The sequence below is a fragment of the Poeciliopsis prolifica genome, unplaced genomic scaffold (genome assembly GCF_027474105.1).
Source record: "Poeciliopsis prolifica strain line A6 unplaced genomic scaffold, Auburn_PproV2 SCAFFOLD010, whole genome shotgun sequence".
In the NCBI taxonomy this organism is placed as follows: Eukaryota; Metazoa; Chordata; class Actinopteri; order Cyprinodontiformes; family Poeciliidae; genus Poeciliopsis; species Poeciliopsis prolifica.
This window is the reverse complement of record NW_026562385.1, coordinates 11,420,245-11,436,168: the sequence shown is the minus strand read 5'-3', so window position 1 is coordinate 11,436,168 and position 15,924 is coordinate 11,420,245. Positions and strand designations below refer to the sequence as shown.

Here is a 15,924-nt window from a genome sequence, read left to right as displayed (position 1 = left end):
GGTTATGTGAATTCTAACTACTTTAAGTATTAAAGTTCATACTTTCAACATTTTACTTAATTTCAATATTACATGTAACTGTAAACTTCGTTAACAAGAGGTTCAATAATTGGGCAATTAGGTTAGCAAAAAAAAAAAAGATGGTTTACAGTATGTCAACTATAATTAGTCACATTACAAAGACCCAATCTGTATAAACAGAACTGTTAATTCAAAATAAAAAGGATTTATTAATACAAACACTCTGTTACACATTAACAAGAGCAAAACCCCACCCAATTTAAGAGCTACAATGAGCAGAGATGTGGATTTAACAGCAGAATGTGTTCCAGTTTTCTTCGAAAATCAGATGGTGAAACCATCACATCACCTCGGGTAAATGGCAAAAAACAGTGAAAAATTATAAACACTGCTGGAAAGAAGAAGAAGCTATCAGCGTACATTTTAACGTTACCACAAAACGGACAAAAATAATAAAAGGTAAAACTATTTTACCAATTGTCCAGCCATTAAAAAAAAAAACTGTCTTAAAAATAGATTTTAGGAGTCAGTCTTTGTATTTAGTGGTAAAGACCTGTAACATAAAACAAAAAAATTAAAAATAAATATAAACTAAACTTTGAACTAATTATATTGAAACAGACCACTAACTTCAACCACAGCTCGGATTCGACATTTAAGAAGTCCACAAATCTCAAGGTGTGCCAACATGTGCTACATCTAAACCCGAAAGCACGTAGGAAGCAGACATGGAGAAAGGCAAAGAGCACAGGCGAGTCTTCCATCGCTCTCTTTGGAGAAGGGTTGAGACACTGACGCAGGGTGATTTCCGTGGAAGCATTCTATCTATCTGTACTGGTAATTCATGTTGCCGTCGCTCCTGCCGAAGCCGGGGTACTGGGTGTGGTTGGTGGGAAAGCCCTGGCTGCCACCTCCCTGTGTGCTGTAATTGGTTTGGGGGGTGAAACCTGGAAGCCAGAAAGAGAGTTGTTAAAAACAAAACAACAACTTGGTTTAGCTTAAAATTCTTCAACAGATAATACTGGTGGCTGACTGCTGTGATTAAAAATCCACTAAACCTCCAACTTCAGAGTCTATGTTGCACCAAATGATGCTTCCTGGGGAGCTTTCAACACACTAAGGTCTGGTTGTGACTCTTGACAGCAGCTTTGTGTTTTTCACACTGCAAACGGCTCTCTATATTCTTAACCCTCGTACTACTCAGATTTTATGCAGATTGAGCGTAGCATCGTATCGTCACCCGCCTAAAGTAATCGCCCAAGTCACTTTTTTGTTTAAAGCGATTTTGACAAAAAAAAGGGGGGGAAAAAAATCGTCACTTCTTTCTTGACAAAAATGCTTTAGGAAAAAAAGAAGTCTTTGCCCATAATTTTATGAAGTTGACAATACGGGTAGGCAGCAGAACTTCGTTCTAGAAAAGCTAGCTTGCTAGCTATGAGATTAAGACTTGTGATTCACAAATAAGGCCAAATAAAAAAAAATTTCAGACATTTGAAGTCCTTCATTTTTGATACAAGGTTAAGACTTTATAGGGAAGCACAAACTGTTTCCTGCGTTTTAACATGAACATTCCCAAACTACATTTTTGACCATTAAGTGCACAAACAACATTTATAGCACATTTTCCAACAGTGTTCTTCAGTACAACGCCGAACCTCTCCAGACTGTGCAGGGACTGATTTTTTAAAGCTTTAAAACCGATGAGACTCACCTTCATAACTGTACTCCTGGTTACCCCCAGCAGCAGCACTCGCTCCCCCCGTCACCTGGCTGGGGTAGGCAGTGCTGTAGGAATAACCACCCGCACCCCCCTGGTTCTGGTTGAAACTCTTCTTCGCTTGCCCGTACTGGTTATACGACCCCTGACCTATGGAGACGTTTGATTGATAGCCCCCCGGTGGACCACCCTTCTGCATGGGGGGTTTCTTTTTGGGCATTTTGTTGGCCGCCGGGGCAGCGTAAGATCCTTCATTTTGATAATATGACCCGTAGGAGCCTGGAGCCGGCGGTTCTGTGGAGCTGAACGGGAGTCCGCCCGAGAGGCCGCTCGATAGCCCAGCGCTGCCGTTTGCCCCGTCGTCGTAGTAATCTAGGGAGCGACAGCATGGCAGAGGTTTAAAATGGGGGCAGATATTTTGTTCGCTCCAGCTTGTGTGTTGGAAACAGGCAAACAGCAACTTAAGTCAGTCATGAATGCAACATTTATTAATAAAAAGAACACATATAAAAACAGCTAGAGTGAGGAAATCCTCTCACACCAAACACATTCTTACATTGATCCAGTCTGAGCACAAACAAGCCTCCGTTCGTCTTTGCCGCCCGCCAGATGCAGACCGGGCGAGAAGCAAACGAAAACTAGACGGTGCCAGAGTAAGACCTTCATGCAGCTAGTTTATTTCTAACTCTGCAGCGCTAACAAGACACGGAAATAACAGACTTGATGAGAAATAATGCAGTTTCCTTAAAACAAGGTCATCAATTGTGGTTGGAAGTGACAAGAGACACGCAGGTAAAAACTAAAAGGAAGACGTCACGAGTGGTTTCGTCTAAACGTGTGGAGGCAGAGGCGTCCCGAAAGGCAGTACATGTCGTCCGGCTCCCCACGGTCGTCCGGACTACGAGAAGACACTGAGCTAAAACGGTTCCGGTGTGTTCAGGTATGTCCACGGGTACAGAGGTTCGTCTGATGGCTGCGTGGCATGCAGTGGAGGATCGTCTCCCCAGAGGCGGCTTGGACGTGACAAGTGGGATTGGCAAGACAGGTTAGATGGAGTCACTTTGTCCCCGGGGGTTGTGGTCTTGATGGTGACGCGACTTTCCGATCCCGCTGGAACACTACTGAGTTTTTTTGTCTGTTCAAATCCTCTCAACAGGTTTTCTTTTTTTTAATTTTTATTATGAGTATTATTTTCTAACACTGGAGTTAGGGGAGGGGGAGTTCTATGTCGCAAACTCGGGGTAGCCATAGTAGTCTGAGACAAAGTCACCTAAAGAGTGAGACAGGGCAGAGAAGGGGGGGGGACAAAAAAATATATCAAAATTAGATTATTTTTGAATTTTTCTTCTGCCTTAAAAAATGGCAGGCTGTGTTAGGTCAGATTATTTTTCTTATTGCGTTGGACATTATTATTTTGGGTTTTTTTTTTAGATTTCTCTGCTCCTGTCACGCTCAGGTAGGTCAGTCTTCAAACCAGGCTGCCAGAATGAAGAAAGGAAAACTCATAAGAGGAGGCTTGTTGGGGAAAAAAAGAAAAAACTGATTCAAACCCCTGTGGCTTAAAGCAGAGAAATGTAAAATCACTCAGCTAGGATAATCCCAGCAAACCATTGAGGAACATTTTTTTAAAATTTTTTTTACAGAAACCGGGTCCTGCCTCCCGCCCTGGTGGGCTGCAACAAGCTGCAGGATGCACAAGCATCTCTGCCAACACAATGCTCCACACTGTTTGTTTCTACTTTCATCGAGAATAAACGGATAAAACTTCACAGCAACATTAGAGGTGAGGAAGCTAAATACTCACTGTAGCCAGAGTTGGCGTTGTTCCCATATCCGTACGTCCCAAATCCACCTGACAAGGGAAGCACATGTTTAGTGGCTGCAGGTCCAGTTAAGTCAACGGAAAACAGGAAAAGAAGGTTCCTACCTCCTTGACCGTAGCCGCCTCCGTTATTGAAGCCCCTGCCTCTTCCACGGCCTCGGCCTCTCCCTCTGCCTCTGGGCATGCCGGCGTCCAGGCCAAACGGTTGGTGCTGAAATGGATACAGAGATGTATTAAAATTCATCATCCAAGAAAAAAAATAAACAACAACAAATGTACCCTGATGCGAGTATTCTTAATTCTTTTTTGTCGAATTGCTACCAAAAAAGAAAAAGATGTAGCGATTGTTTCTTCTGGCCGGTCACTGATACCATTGTTTTTTTTTTAATAACCTATGTCAGGTGATTTTAGGTCACAGTACACCTTAGTTGTTCCAATGTCATACATATATACATAAGCTACTGCTCTGAAAAATAAAAGTTAAAGCGAGTGGTAAAAAGTAGACTCCAATCTTGTCCTAAGCGTTTTGCTTTGTCCAGAGGGTCTGGACCCTCAGCTATTGAGAAACTGCTTACCATTGGCGGCCCCTTCTTCTTTTTCGCAGGCTCAGGAGCAGAGCCTTCAGGAAACAGCTTCTCCAGAGCAGCCAGGGCCGCATATGCCTTCGCCACCTTCTTATTGGACCCGGTGCCCTGGAACTTCTGCCCGTCAATCTCCACCTCCATGACGAAGCGCTTGTCGTGACTGCCACCTGTTTCAGAGATGAGCTCGTACTTGAGGCCGCGGCGCTTCTCGTTCAGCTCCATCACGGGGTTCTTGCCGTGTTTGGTCAGGATGGGTCCCTGCTGGCGGGCCGTCTGACGGAGGGGAGACGGGTGAGGACAACAGATCTGACTATGCAACACCGTCTGACGTCGTCAGCCGACGCTTACCTCGGCGGTTTCTGGAGTGGCGCCGGCCGCGGCAGTGGACGACTCGGTGGGGGTTACTGCTGGCTTTACTTCTTCTGCAGTGATTGCGACTACAGTTTCTTCCAATTTCACAGCGACTTCAGTAGACTTCAGTTCCACCCCGGTGGGTAGACCCATGTCCTGCAGCACCTGAACACACCCAAAGAAATTCACTTTTACTGAGATAAAAACAGCAAACTACCATGTATAATAGAGATACATTTTGCTCAATTTTGCTTTTCAACACCTTAAAAAAAAAAACATGTAATGCGAAAAGAAAAATTTGTCCTGATTTAGAAACTAAAATGATTGTGTAGCTGGAAATAATCATAAAAAATGGAAGCTGAAAAGAAATTGAAGCATGAATAAAACTTCCGACTGAAAAGCAAAAGATTTAAAAAATTGAAATGAAAAAAGATTTGAAATGAAAATAAAAATTCAAACTGAAAACTTTTTTTTGAAACTAAACATAAAAAATTGTAACTGAAAAAAAAAAATTAGGATTAGGAAGTTAAAAGAACATTTAAACAGAAAAACAACTTTTGAACTAAAAAATAGCTTGAATATAAAAAAATAAATAAATAAATTCAAGTTTACATTTTTACCCAATTTGCTCCATGCATGAATCTAACAACACGCGTAGGAAGCAGCGCTCACCTTGACAGCTACATGCAGTTTGGCGGTTCGCTTGGATGGACCAGAAGCCTCAAACGTCTTTCCATCCACCTCCACCGCCATAGTGAACACTGGGACGTGAACTGGACCGGTTTGAGATATCAGCTTGTACTGCAGACCCGGTTTCAGCTGATTCAGCCTCATTAGGGCGTTCATTGACTGAGCTGGCTCCGCCTTTTCTTCTGCAGCTTTGGGAACCAAACAGAAAAAGGGTTTTAAGCTTTCATGCCCGTCCAAAAGAACAGAAACAGTAAATTCAAGTATCCCAGTGCTAAAGGAACACTTACATTTCTTCTGCAGCTTTTTCTTCTTTTTGTTTGGACTCTTATCATCGGTTCCTTCTTCTTCTTCTATAGGCCTCTTCATAGGTGGGGCGTACGCTGTGCTGGGTGGGATTTGCACTGAACAACACGTAGAATTATCCCGTTACAACAAAATCAAACCCAAAACCTGCTCTTGCTGTTGTAGTATTCCAGTACCTGTGTAATCAATCGGGGTGTCGCTGCGAGGTTTTTTGGGCATTTTTGACGGAAGCGGGTCCATTCCGAGAACTTTGTGGAGCTGCCCAAACGCCGACAGCCTCAAAGCGTGCTGATGATGGCAGCAGAGATGACATTTTAGTAAATCACAAGATTAATTAGCTGAACATGTACAAACGACTACACTGGACTCACCTGAGCGCTCGCTGTGATATCTTCTCTCTGCTGCCGATCCAGGTGACGGATGGCGTCTGTGGGGTCCTTCTCACAAGGATCATAAATTCCAGGGCCATCTGCAAAAATGGCAATTCAGGATGTCCTTTGGATTAAAGGCACAAAACATTCAAGGGGACGCCCAGGAGCCGAGTGCATACCCGTCATGAGGATCCCCGAAGCGAGACACTCTAAAACTCTCCGCAGAGCTTCGCCTGCCCCCATGGGCCTGTTCCCTGTGCCGATTGCTTTCTCACAGATCAGCTCCAGTGGCTGTGAAGCACAAAAAGTTTTTAACTCCCTGACGGGATGATTCTCTGCAGTGTCACTTGAACTTTTTGACTTCATTTTTGGTTTTGTTTTTTACCTCCAATATGGTTAAATTCACATTTATGCAACAGAGACTTGCACTAATCCGGTCACAATAGGTGAATAAATCAATTGATTGCATGATAAGTTCAAATAAATTTTAGAATTTCCATCTGGACAATAATTGTAACAGAACTGCTGCTGTTTAATATGGCTGAAAACTCTGCTCAAGCCTCTTTCATACTTGAAAATCGATGTTCTCAGAGGTTTACTGCAAGCTGAGATCAAAGTATTACACAAAGAAGAATGGGCTGAAACAAACTCTAAATGTGTAAAGTAAGCCTGTCATGATGATAAATTTTGCTGGTCGATGAATTGCCCCTGTAATTACTGCATTAAACAATAATATTGTTGCAATTAATAATTAATTAATTAATTAATTAATATGTTGATATTGGCATCATAATTCAACTTCATCCTCTCAAATACCAATAAAGGTTAATTTTGTGAAGAACGTTTAACACTGGATCTGGGAGATATTTTAAATACACAAAATAAAACAAAATCTGTACCTGAAATGTGTGAAATGAAATTATCAGGGTCATTAATCTGATAACCAATTAACCTAAAAATAACAATTTTTATAGGTTTTTTTTTTTTTTTTTTTTTTTTTTGCTGTTGTAACGCTTTAATACGGTGCAGCCATGCTGAATAGCTGAATATCAAACTGGGTTTCTCAACTTACCCAGCCACGAAGCGGGGCCCATGTGGGGACTCGGGCGCACAGGTCCCTCAGGATGCGGATGACGATGACACAGGAGCGCAGCCCGTTGGCTCTGGCCTGGAAACACAAGCAGGAGCGGGGGGAGGGCGAGATGGGAGGTGGGCAGTTTTAGTCAAGAAGAGAAAACTACGCAAGACAAGCATGATAAACAACCACATGTAACAGAAACGAATAAAAATGGAGCCACAGACTATTACAGCTTAGCTTTGTCGTTATGGAAGATTTCCCCAGGTGTTAAGGGATTACTTTGTAAGATCGTATGATCATATAGTTCACACATACAAATAACTGATGGTTTAGTTATCAGGTATAAACAAATTCTGTCTTTGGGAGAGGGCGGGGACATGCATCTAACAAAGATCAGAAGAAAAGAAGTGAATAAAACCACCTCAAACTCAATTCTAGGCCAATGTGAGAAACAAGTTCAACTATTACAAAAAGGCTGTGCAAAAAACGTGCCGTCACTTTTAAGAGGTCACGGTTGAGTTAGAGACAGAAATACTTAGAAATGACTCGAGGTGCAATATTCCTGTTGAGTTTGTGGCACACACACTAACAAAAGCAGCCAGGAGAGCAGGAGAGGTTGGGGCCACATACTCTACACTTAACAAGCTGCTGAGACGGAGCACCGACTGTTACAGCGTGACAAGCCAGAGGTGACACAGGCAGCAGGACTATGAAGGATAAAACACAGTTAACCACATGGAAACAGTTCGTCTCGCGTGCCCTCTCTCACGGGCCACCGAAAAACAACAACAGACCCCCCTCCCCCCCAAAAAACGCTTGGTAAGTAGCTTGCGGTTGTGTTTACAGTTATGGGAAACAAAAAAAAAAAAACGACTCATTCACAGCAACGATGACGTTCTAGAAATATTGCACCTGGATGCATGGCTATTAGTTCCCGGATTTGGTTGATTGGAGTTAAAAACGAAAGTGTCGCTAAATGAGCAAGCGGATGAAACTTAAAAGCAACAGCTTCTATTTGGTGTCAGTGTTAACTGACAGAGAACCTGTAAAAGTGAGCGAAGCGACTGAAGCATGTGATGACACACATATCCTAAAAAAAACAAACACCCAAGTCATCAAATTATACTACAGGAAGTACACCTCAAAAGAGGAAACGAAAAAAGATTAAAAAAAAAAAGAGAGAAAATGTAGGAAATTTTAAAAAATAATGTAAGAACAGAGAGCATAAAACCAAACTCAAAGCTACATCTGTTTTAGAGACAAATAAAGACAAGATTCAAACCTGGAACCACTTAGCGTGGCGTAGAGATGCCAAGGCTTTTAGGCATTTCTGCCTGTCCAGAACATCCGGGGGATCGATGACTGAAAGCGTTTCTATTGGCAGGTGGAATAAGAAGACAAGGTACAGTTTGACCAAGGGGAGTTCTGTCAGCCGGCCAGGGGGAACACAGGCAGCCTTCCCAAACCACAGGCAGGAAGGGGGAAGGGGAGGGGATCCCTCCACTGGAGAACCGCCCAAAGCTTTCAGCCTCCCAGTTAATGTTGTTTGAACTGTTGTTTAACCCTCCCTCTCCCCCACTCCCACAAAAAGATAAAAAAAAGAAAAAAGACACCTGAAACTAGAGATGCATTGAGAAATTCTATGGCGGCCAGAACTAGAAAGATTTTATTTATCGCTGGTCGGATGCTAAACGTCCTATCTTTTTTCCTGACAGTCAATGCATCACGAGTGCAACTCAAACAGGCTAATATTGCTCTTCGGTGTGGATGTTTTTAACGGAGCGAAAACTCGAACATAATCATTTTCCAGTATTCTACTTTAGTGTTTTTTTCCCCCAGAGGTATGTCAGTTTTTCACTAAGGACACCAAACAGGAAGTTAAGACGTGAAAAAATAGGAAGTAGATTGTTGACTTATTTTTTAACATGCTGGATTTGAAAACGTTGGCCCGTTTGGAAATATTACGCTTAAGACAAGGATATACCAACTCTAAAGGAAATATATCACACATTCCCTGTAGGAATTAGCACTGAGGATGCTAATCGCTAATGAAAGATTCTTAGGGCAGATTAAACCACTCACTCTCTGAGTGATCACTGTCTTTGTTCTATGATGTCACATTTCATAGAATAGAAATGGTAATTAATAATGACAATAAAAAGGATTTCATACAGAAGCAACTTAAATCCTCTCCAAAGGCATGTTGTCGTTATTTTTGTCACGTAGCCTGGAAGATTTTCACTGTATCTGAAGATGCTTTTGTTAAAACGTTTTATTTTTCTATCATCAATTTCGTTATTAAGATATTAAATTTTTATCCTTATCCAGAAAGCGATATAGTTCTCACATAGAACCGTGAGTTATAAAGTTCTATGTCAGTACCAGCAGGTCAGAACTTTTCCAAGCCGAAGACTGGAAACTGGCCGTAGAATTTCTGATCAATGCTTCCCTCTTTAAAACCCAGAATACTTACAGGGTTGTGTCTTAAGTGATAAGCTGTGTAAAAACTCTAAGTTAAAAAGGACTAAAATTTTAAAAAATAAATAAAAAGAAAACATATCAAATGGGAGGTTGTCTCCACGGTTGTTTCAGCTCAAACAGATGCTTTCTCTCAAACATTAACAGGAAGTGGAACCCCTCCCCTCGGCCCCCCATACTGGGTACGCTGCACTTTGCCCCTTCCGAGACAGAGAGCGGCCAGTTGGTCAAAGGTCCAGCGTCCCTAAAAATTGACAAACTAGAAGGCTTGACAGAGAGAATCAGAATTGGAACCACAGGCAGAAATTATCAGATGCACAAAAAGTGGGTATCAAAACAAGTCCACACTGCAGCAAAACTGATGGCTCAGAAACGAAGGCCCAAACGGGGCGTCACTGTTAGTGCAGGGCTACAGATAAAGTCAAGGCTCAAGCCTTGCTGCTGTTGAGCACTCGGACTAAAAGGCAGAAACCAGAGAGCCTGCTCTCCACCAAACTTTTCATTCAAAGACGCTGAGCTACGATGGGTTGCTAGGATCTCTATACCAGTTGACGTACATGCCAAATTTCTGTGCCCCTTGTCATTACCTGTAACCTTGGACCTTTCCTGCTAAGAATATAAAACACAAAGAAACAAGACAGAGGCGATTAACAGCCCACTGTGGGGTCAAACAAAGACTTTGGGTTTTCGCTACTCATTTTTGCTGCAATGCGAACCGTTCATCATCAATGATAAAAAAAAACACATGCAAACACAGTGGTCTCAGTGGTTTTGTATTCAGGTAAATTCTCAGTAAGCCTTCATTTCATTGGTTACCTGCTCTTTAAAAGGGGAAGAGAAACCATGTCTTCAATAATAGTTACACTGCCCGCCCTTTACTGTATATTGGGCCATCAAAAATGTACGATTACATTACATGGAACTACGAGAGTGTCAAGAGAGCTACAAGCATAGCAGGGTTTCATTATCTGAAGGTCTTCTTGTCCCCTAGCTCCATTGAAGGCCCAATAAACAATATCTGTCTAGCCTTGCTGCCTGCCTGGCCTTGCAGCTGCAAGTAGGTTAGCACTAATGAAGGACAGGGGTCTCTGTTTGGGGGGCTTACCTCCAGCAGTCGCCTTCTCTATCTCTTCACGGACCAAAGGGGACGTAAGGTGAATTGTGAGCGTTAGAGGGGGCTCCTTTGTGTTGTGGATCAAGATGCTCGCATCATGGATGTCCTGCGTTACTATGTATTTATCTTCTGTTATCGTCTGGAAAGAACAAACGGGAAAAGGGCACACTTTGGAAAAAACAAAACAAAAAAAAAAAAACACATTTGAGCAGATTACTGTAAATACAGGAGGAACAGAAATATACCAGTCATACATCTGGGTGAAGATCCCCCACCCCAACCTACTTCAAATCACAAGTTTACGCGGTAAATTGTATTTTTGTGCCGCTTTCATTTTAAAGATATTCTTAAAATCGTTTCCAGGGTTCAACAGAGGTCGACCAACTCTGTTACGTTTTTGTGGTGCAAAAATTTCCATTTGTGCTGCTTTTGTTTTGAAGGCATTACTGAAAGGTAGTTTGTCTGGTTGACATCTGGAAACATTTTTTATCATTATTCAATAGAGACACAAACTAAAGTTTTTGGCATTAATTTTATTTGATTTGGATAAAGTGAGGGGAAGATGTTGACCTTGTGACCTTTAAACATCAGTTAATATCTTCAAAACAAAGGCAGCACAAATGAACGTCTTATCAGAACAAACACAGCAGAGTTGATGGACACTTTTTTTTTTTGGATTCTGCAAAAGGAAGAGAAGGGGGATAGTTGACCTTTCGCGACCTCTGGAAACACATTTGTGCTGCACAAACGTTTGGCATCAATTATTGGTTGACCTTGTGAGCTTTAAACTTTCATTAATATCTTAAAAACAAAAGCAGCACAAACGCAGCAGAGTTGATGGACACCAATTTTGTTTATTTTATAAAAGGTGGAGAAGTCAGTTGGCCTTTTATTACTGTTTTTGAAACAAAAAGTTTTGTGTCACACAAACGTTTGACGGCAGTTTGAGTCACTCAGGTCAGTCGTACCTGCAGCTGTGCAAGAAGGTTTTCTGACACCCTTCCCAGCAGACTGACGGTGGGCTTGTCCTTACAGAGAAGCACCAGCTCGAGGTCCAGGTCTCCTTTCAGCAGCAAACCTTTAGCAACCAGACCCACCCTCATAACGCCACGCAGAGTCCGGGTGGCCTGATCCTTCTGCTCACTGTTAGAAGACGAAGCAAGTTAGACGTCTACATCGTCATCATCAAGTGATCAGGAGGAATGTGCAATCTACTATATCCTGACCTGTCTTTGTCACCGTCTTCAAATTCAGACTTTGTAGTTCCCTTTTCCTCCTTATCCAGCCAATCAGAAACGGCCTTCAGAGCCCGCTCTGTGTGGGACACCATGTTCTGGACGCTTTCCAGCTCCTCCTGTGTTGGATAGATGGCGGAATGTTTGGCCATGACGTGGCGGTCGCCGTTCATGAAGACGCGCATCGTTCTGTGGCGAACGAGGGGAGGCTGGGGTTGGAAACAGGAGAGGTAGGATTTTAATGAGGAGGTTCTTCAAAACACATGATACGTTGAAGCAACATAGACTAAACATGGTACATAATATACATTACAGAAAAACAGGGACGCATCTCAATCCAGGGTTTTATAAACACGACTACGTCGTTTCCAAATTTTCTTCCAAATACAAACGTGTAAAATGTAAATCGGAAACATGTGGTCCAGGACGCAACTAGGGACTAGTGTCCTAAAGAAGACGATATCAAATAGGAGCAGTATTCAAGTTTGAGTGACTATAAATCGTGGGCCTGAACACACCTAAAACTGTAGCAATAAATGCGTTTATTGCTATAAGAAAATGTTCCAGATTTTTCTTATCACAGCAGTATTTCAAAATATTGTAATAAAACTAAGTCTACATTACCCACCACATACTATATGGTCCATGTGTGCTCTCTCTTACTCTGTACAATAACAATGTCATCAATGTGGCCTTAACATGTTAAACTGCAGGAAAAAGCAAGCAGTAAAGAACCAGTTTCTTTTCTGTCACAAAATCGTGACTTGATTTCTGTCAGCGTTCAAGGCAGTTGGTATGGAAAGCCGTTGATGCCACAATTTGTACATTTGTGTTGGGTTTTGGGAATCTAAGGATGAGCTCACCACCTTACGTTGTAATGAAAGTTGTTGGTCCTAGGTGTAAAAAAAAAAAAAAATGGTATTCCTGTCAAACAGGTGGTTCTCCCAAAAATATTGTGTTAATTCCCTTCAGTAATTTGCCATGCAGTGTTTTTAGCAATGTTATAGGAATCATTTCTCTATTTTGTCAAAAGTGGCCATTTTGTAAAATATTTAATTTGTATTTAGAGGTTTCCCTGTGTCGACCCTAGTGTAGTAAAACTACAGCTAAATGTGAATCAGTGCAAACGTCCCTCATATATTCTCTTTGTGTTTTAACATATGCTTATGTTCCAGATGTCAAATATGCCATGTTAATTTAAAAAAAAAAAAGTTAATGAGCTTTTTTTTTTTTTTTACTAGAGATGCAAAGTGATTCAGTTCAATTTTTATTTCAGAAACTTTTTGTTTTATTATTCAAAGGGTCTAGAAATTCTGTGTAAATTATGGGACTCACCAGAGGAAAAGATAGCGAAAACAAAACATTTATTTAAAACAGTTCTATAAGCTACCATTTGTAACTAAAATTACCAGTGTTAAGTTAACTTTTCTTTTTCTTAAGTAAAAGAACATCAAAATATAATTTTACTAAAAAAATTAAGCAGACTAAAACCGATTTCTGAGGATTTACGATTCTCTAAGAAGCCTTAAACCATTTATTTCAGCTAAAGCACTGATAAAACTCTACAGAGTTTAAAGTTTGGTCTGCTTTTTATTTGTTTTATAACTTGACTTTAACGTGAAAGAAAGCACAACTTCGCCACAAGTTAAATGCAAAAATCAGATGTCAGTGACAACAAAATCTGAGTGCATCAACAACCGAGTCTTTTTTTTTCGCACCTGTACATAAAGTTGAAGGTATGCAGGAACGACTGCCTGCTGGCGCTTTTACAGCATATTCAAGAAATAAGTTATCTCATTGAACATAACTTATTTGATTTGAACAGTTGCATAAAAAGACCAGTAGATAATTTGCGTTGCTAATTCTTAACACGGCCTTTTTGGCTGATGGCAAGAAAATGAAACAAAAGCTGCAACGTTACCATTTTCTTTTTAGTGAAGCTGGCGACTTTATTACCCAGTGATTAACACTGATAAGCGTGTCTTCTCTGGAGGGAAATGACACGGCTGCTCCTCGTTTCTGTGAGAGGAAATCAACAATCAAAGGACGTGGAGTGAAGACAAAAGTGGTGAGTAAAGGCTGCCCTGGTAGGAGAACAGCAAAACGGCTGCTGATTTTATTTCATGTCACCGTTTTAAAGATGTCAAATTGTTAAATAATCCTTAGAGCAATTAATAAGTCTGAAAAAGGAAGACTTTTATTTTTCTTTTTAACTTTTTTAGTTGTTCGTTTCTGCTCTTTGGCTGAAATTAATTTAATAATAATAAATCAGTATGGGTTGTTTGGGAGAATGTGGATTTTCAGTGCATCAGACTGACCTCACCCTTAATTAACTTACAAAAATATTCACATAATATGTTGTGCACCAAAAATGTTTTTTTTATACATTTCTCTCTTCAGCGGTGTTAAAATTAAGGACTTTTTAAATATTTAATACAGCCAGATAAACTACCAATTCATTTGTTTTTGCTATTGTGGGTTACGTTGAGAAAACCCCCCCAAAACAATACATATTGCAAAACAAGCATGAACAACAAGAACATGATTTTCTTTAAGTCCTGCTGAAGACGCTGCTGGAGTTTTGAGCAGTTTAAACAGTTTAATAAGTCCAGATTCTTTTCTTTTTTTTTTTGTCGTTGTTGTTTGCTTTTTAGGATTTTTTTTTTAAACATCTGTAACTATTTTACAGTTTTAAAGCAGCATAAAATATGAAATAACTAAAAAGGGGAGAATGTGACTGAAGTTTGAAGACAATATCTAAAAAAAAAAAAAAAGTAGAAATTGTTTCAATTTTGTTGAGAATTGCAATGTTTTGTATCATTTAACTTGTAGGTTTAAGAAGATACATGAACCCTGATTCGTTTTTTTAAAAGCACAACATTTCAACATAAACCTGCTCATCTTGGAAGGCCCCTTCAATGTCCTTCGGATGTAACCATGACAACCCTGATATAACTGACTCCAGTCAGGAACGTTTTCCCTTTACCGTAATATCGGTTTATCGAAAAAAGGACTGGTGGATATTTTAGCACGTATTGTCAAAATGCGGTTTTAAAGATAACACGGTGAAAACGCGAGCGTATCTATTGTTCCATTCATCAACCCCCCAAATAGTAGCATCAACTCAAATGGACCTAATAAAGGGAGCCTATACGCTACTGACGTAGATTTAACATTTACGTGAAACGGTCGTAGCAAAATGGAGAATTAGAAGAAAGAAAATGCAGTCGGCTACAAACCCAAATTGTTGGTCAAAAATAATTAAAAACAAACAAAAAAGGAGACGCCATCTTATTTCGGTTCAGTTAGCCTGGACCAAAAAAAAAATCATCCACTTTTCCTATCGTTTCATGATACTAGCATGCTCCCTGGTGACCAAAAACGACATACTTGGCTTCTATTGTCCATGTGTAACTCTGCAAATATTCAATGCATCAAATAATATTCAGCTCTGTTGGATACGGGACACCAAAATGGTCGAGGAGACGGTAGAAAGACCCCACCGAATCTCCGACCACATTTAGCTAGCACGTTAGCTTTCCTGACCCCGACCAGCTCCAAATACCAACGGCTGAAGCACTCGAATGAGCACAGGAAATAACAAAAATATCACCTTTGTGGTAACTTATAAGTATGTACATTTTTGTGCTATATTACAAATATGTCGGGGACTTAGTCTACACATTATTTTGTTGACACTTACATATATACGTTTTCCACTCACGAATCGTGCCACCGTCGAAGAGCATTAGCTCAAAACTCTGGTCTGCAGCCCAAGCGTGGAAGGAGACGCCCACGATCCCGAAATCACTTGCGCTCATTGGACAAACTGTGGGCGATGCTACGGAGTCAGCCAATGAAAAATAAGGATTTGTAGCTCAGGGTTGTGGCTAAGCCTCAAAACATGGCGATCTACAAAGTCGTCATCATTTATCCCCTCCCACCTCCAAAAGGCACAAGAAAAAAAAAAGAAGGCACAGGCTGCAGAAAGATAAAAAGTTTCCTGGAAACAGCGTTTTTCTTTGTAAAAAAATAAAATAAAATAAAAAAGTAAAAAGATGTGTTTTTTAAATTAAATTAGACCTTTCTATATGATTTCACTTCAATAGTTACTGCTGCGATAAATTAAGGTAATTAAGAGTTACATAAAAGTGAGAACA

General features: G+C 40.7%; 1 protein-coding gene across 3 annotated transcripts; it reads right to left on the bottom strand.

The window, feature by feature from the left end:
* Nucleotides 1–206: 206 nt before the first annotated feature.
* Nucleotides 207–15,672, bottom strand: LOC129363487 (interleukin enhancer-binding factor 3 homolog). 3 transcript variants are annotated; one of them, XM_055035608.1, is made up of 18 exons: nt 15,468–15,672; nt 13,686–13,783; nt 11,756–11,973; nt 11,498–11,672; nt 10,521–10,668; nt 8,220–8,311; nt 6,932–7,027; nt 6,039–6,150; nt 5,860–5,957; nt 5,665–5,776; nt 5,473–5,586; nt 5,168–5,373; nt 4,493–4,660; nt 4,136–4,417; nt 3,666–3,771; nt 3,543–3,590; nt 1,733–2,110; nt 207–968 (listed from the first exon to the last, which is right to left on the bottom strand). In XM_055035608.1, exons 2-18 carry the CDS (start codon nt 13,686–13,688, stop codon nt 847–849), a joined length of 2,478 nt encoding a protein of 825 aa, XP_054891583.1. In that variant the 5' UTR covers nt 13,689–13,783; nt 15,468–15,672; the 3' UTR covers nt 207–846. The 3 variants fall into 3 exon arrangements, with proteins under 3 accessions (XP_054891583.1, XP_054891584.1, XP_054891585.1); XM_055035609.1 differs by lacking the exon at nt 13,686–13,783 and having other exon boundaries at nt 15,468–15,671; XM_055035610.1 differs by lacking the exons at nt 207–968; nt 1,733–2,110 and adding an exon at nt 2,200–3,008 and having other exon boundaries at nt 15,468–15,671.
* Between the last annotated feature and the right edge of the window lie 252 nt (nt 15,673–15,924).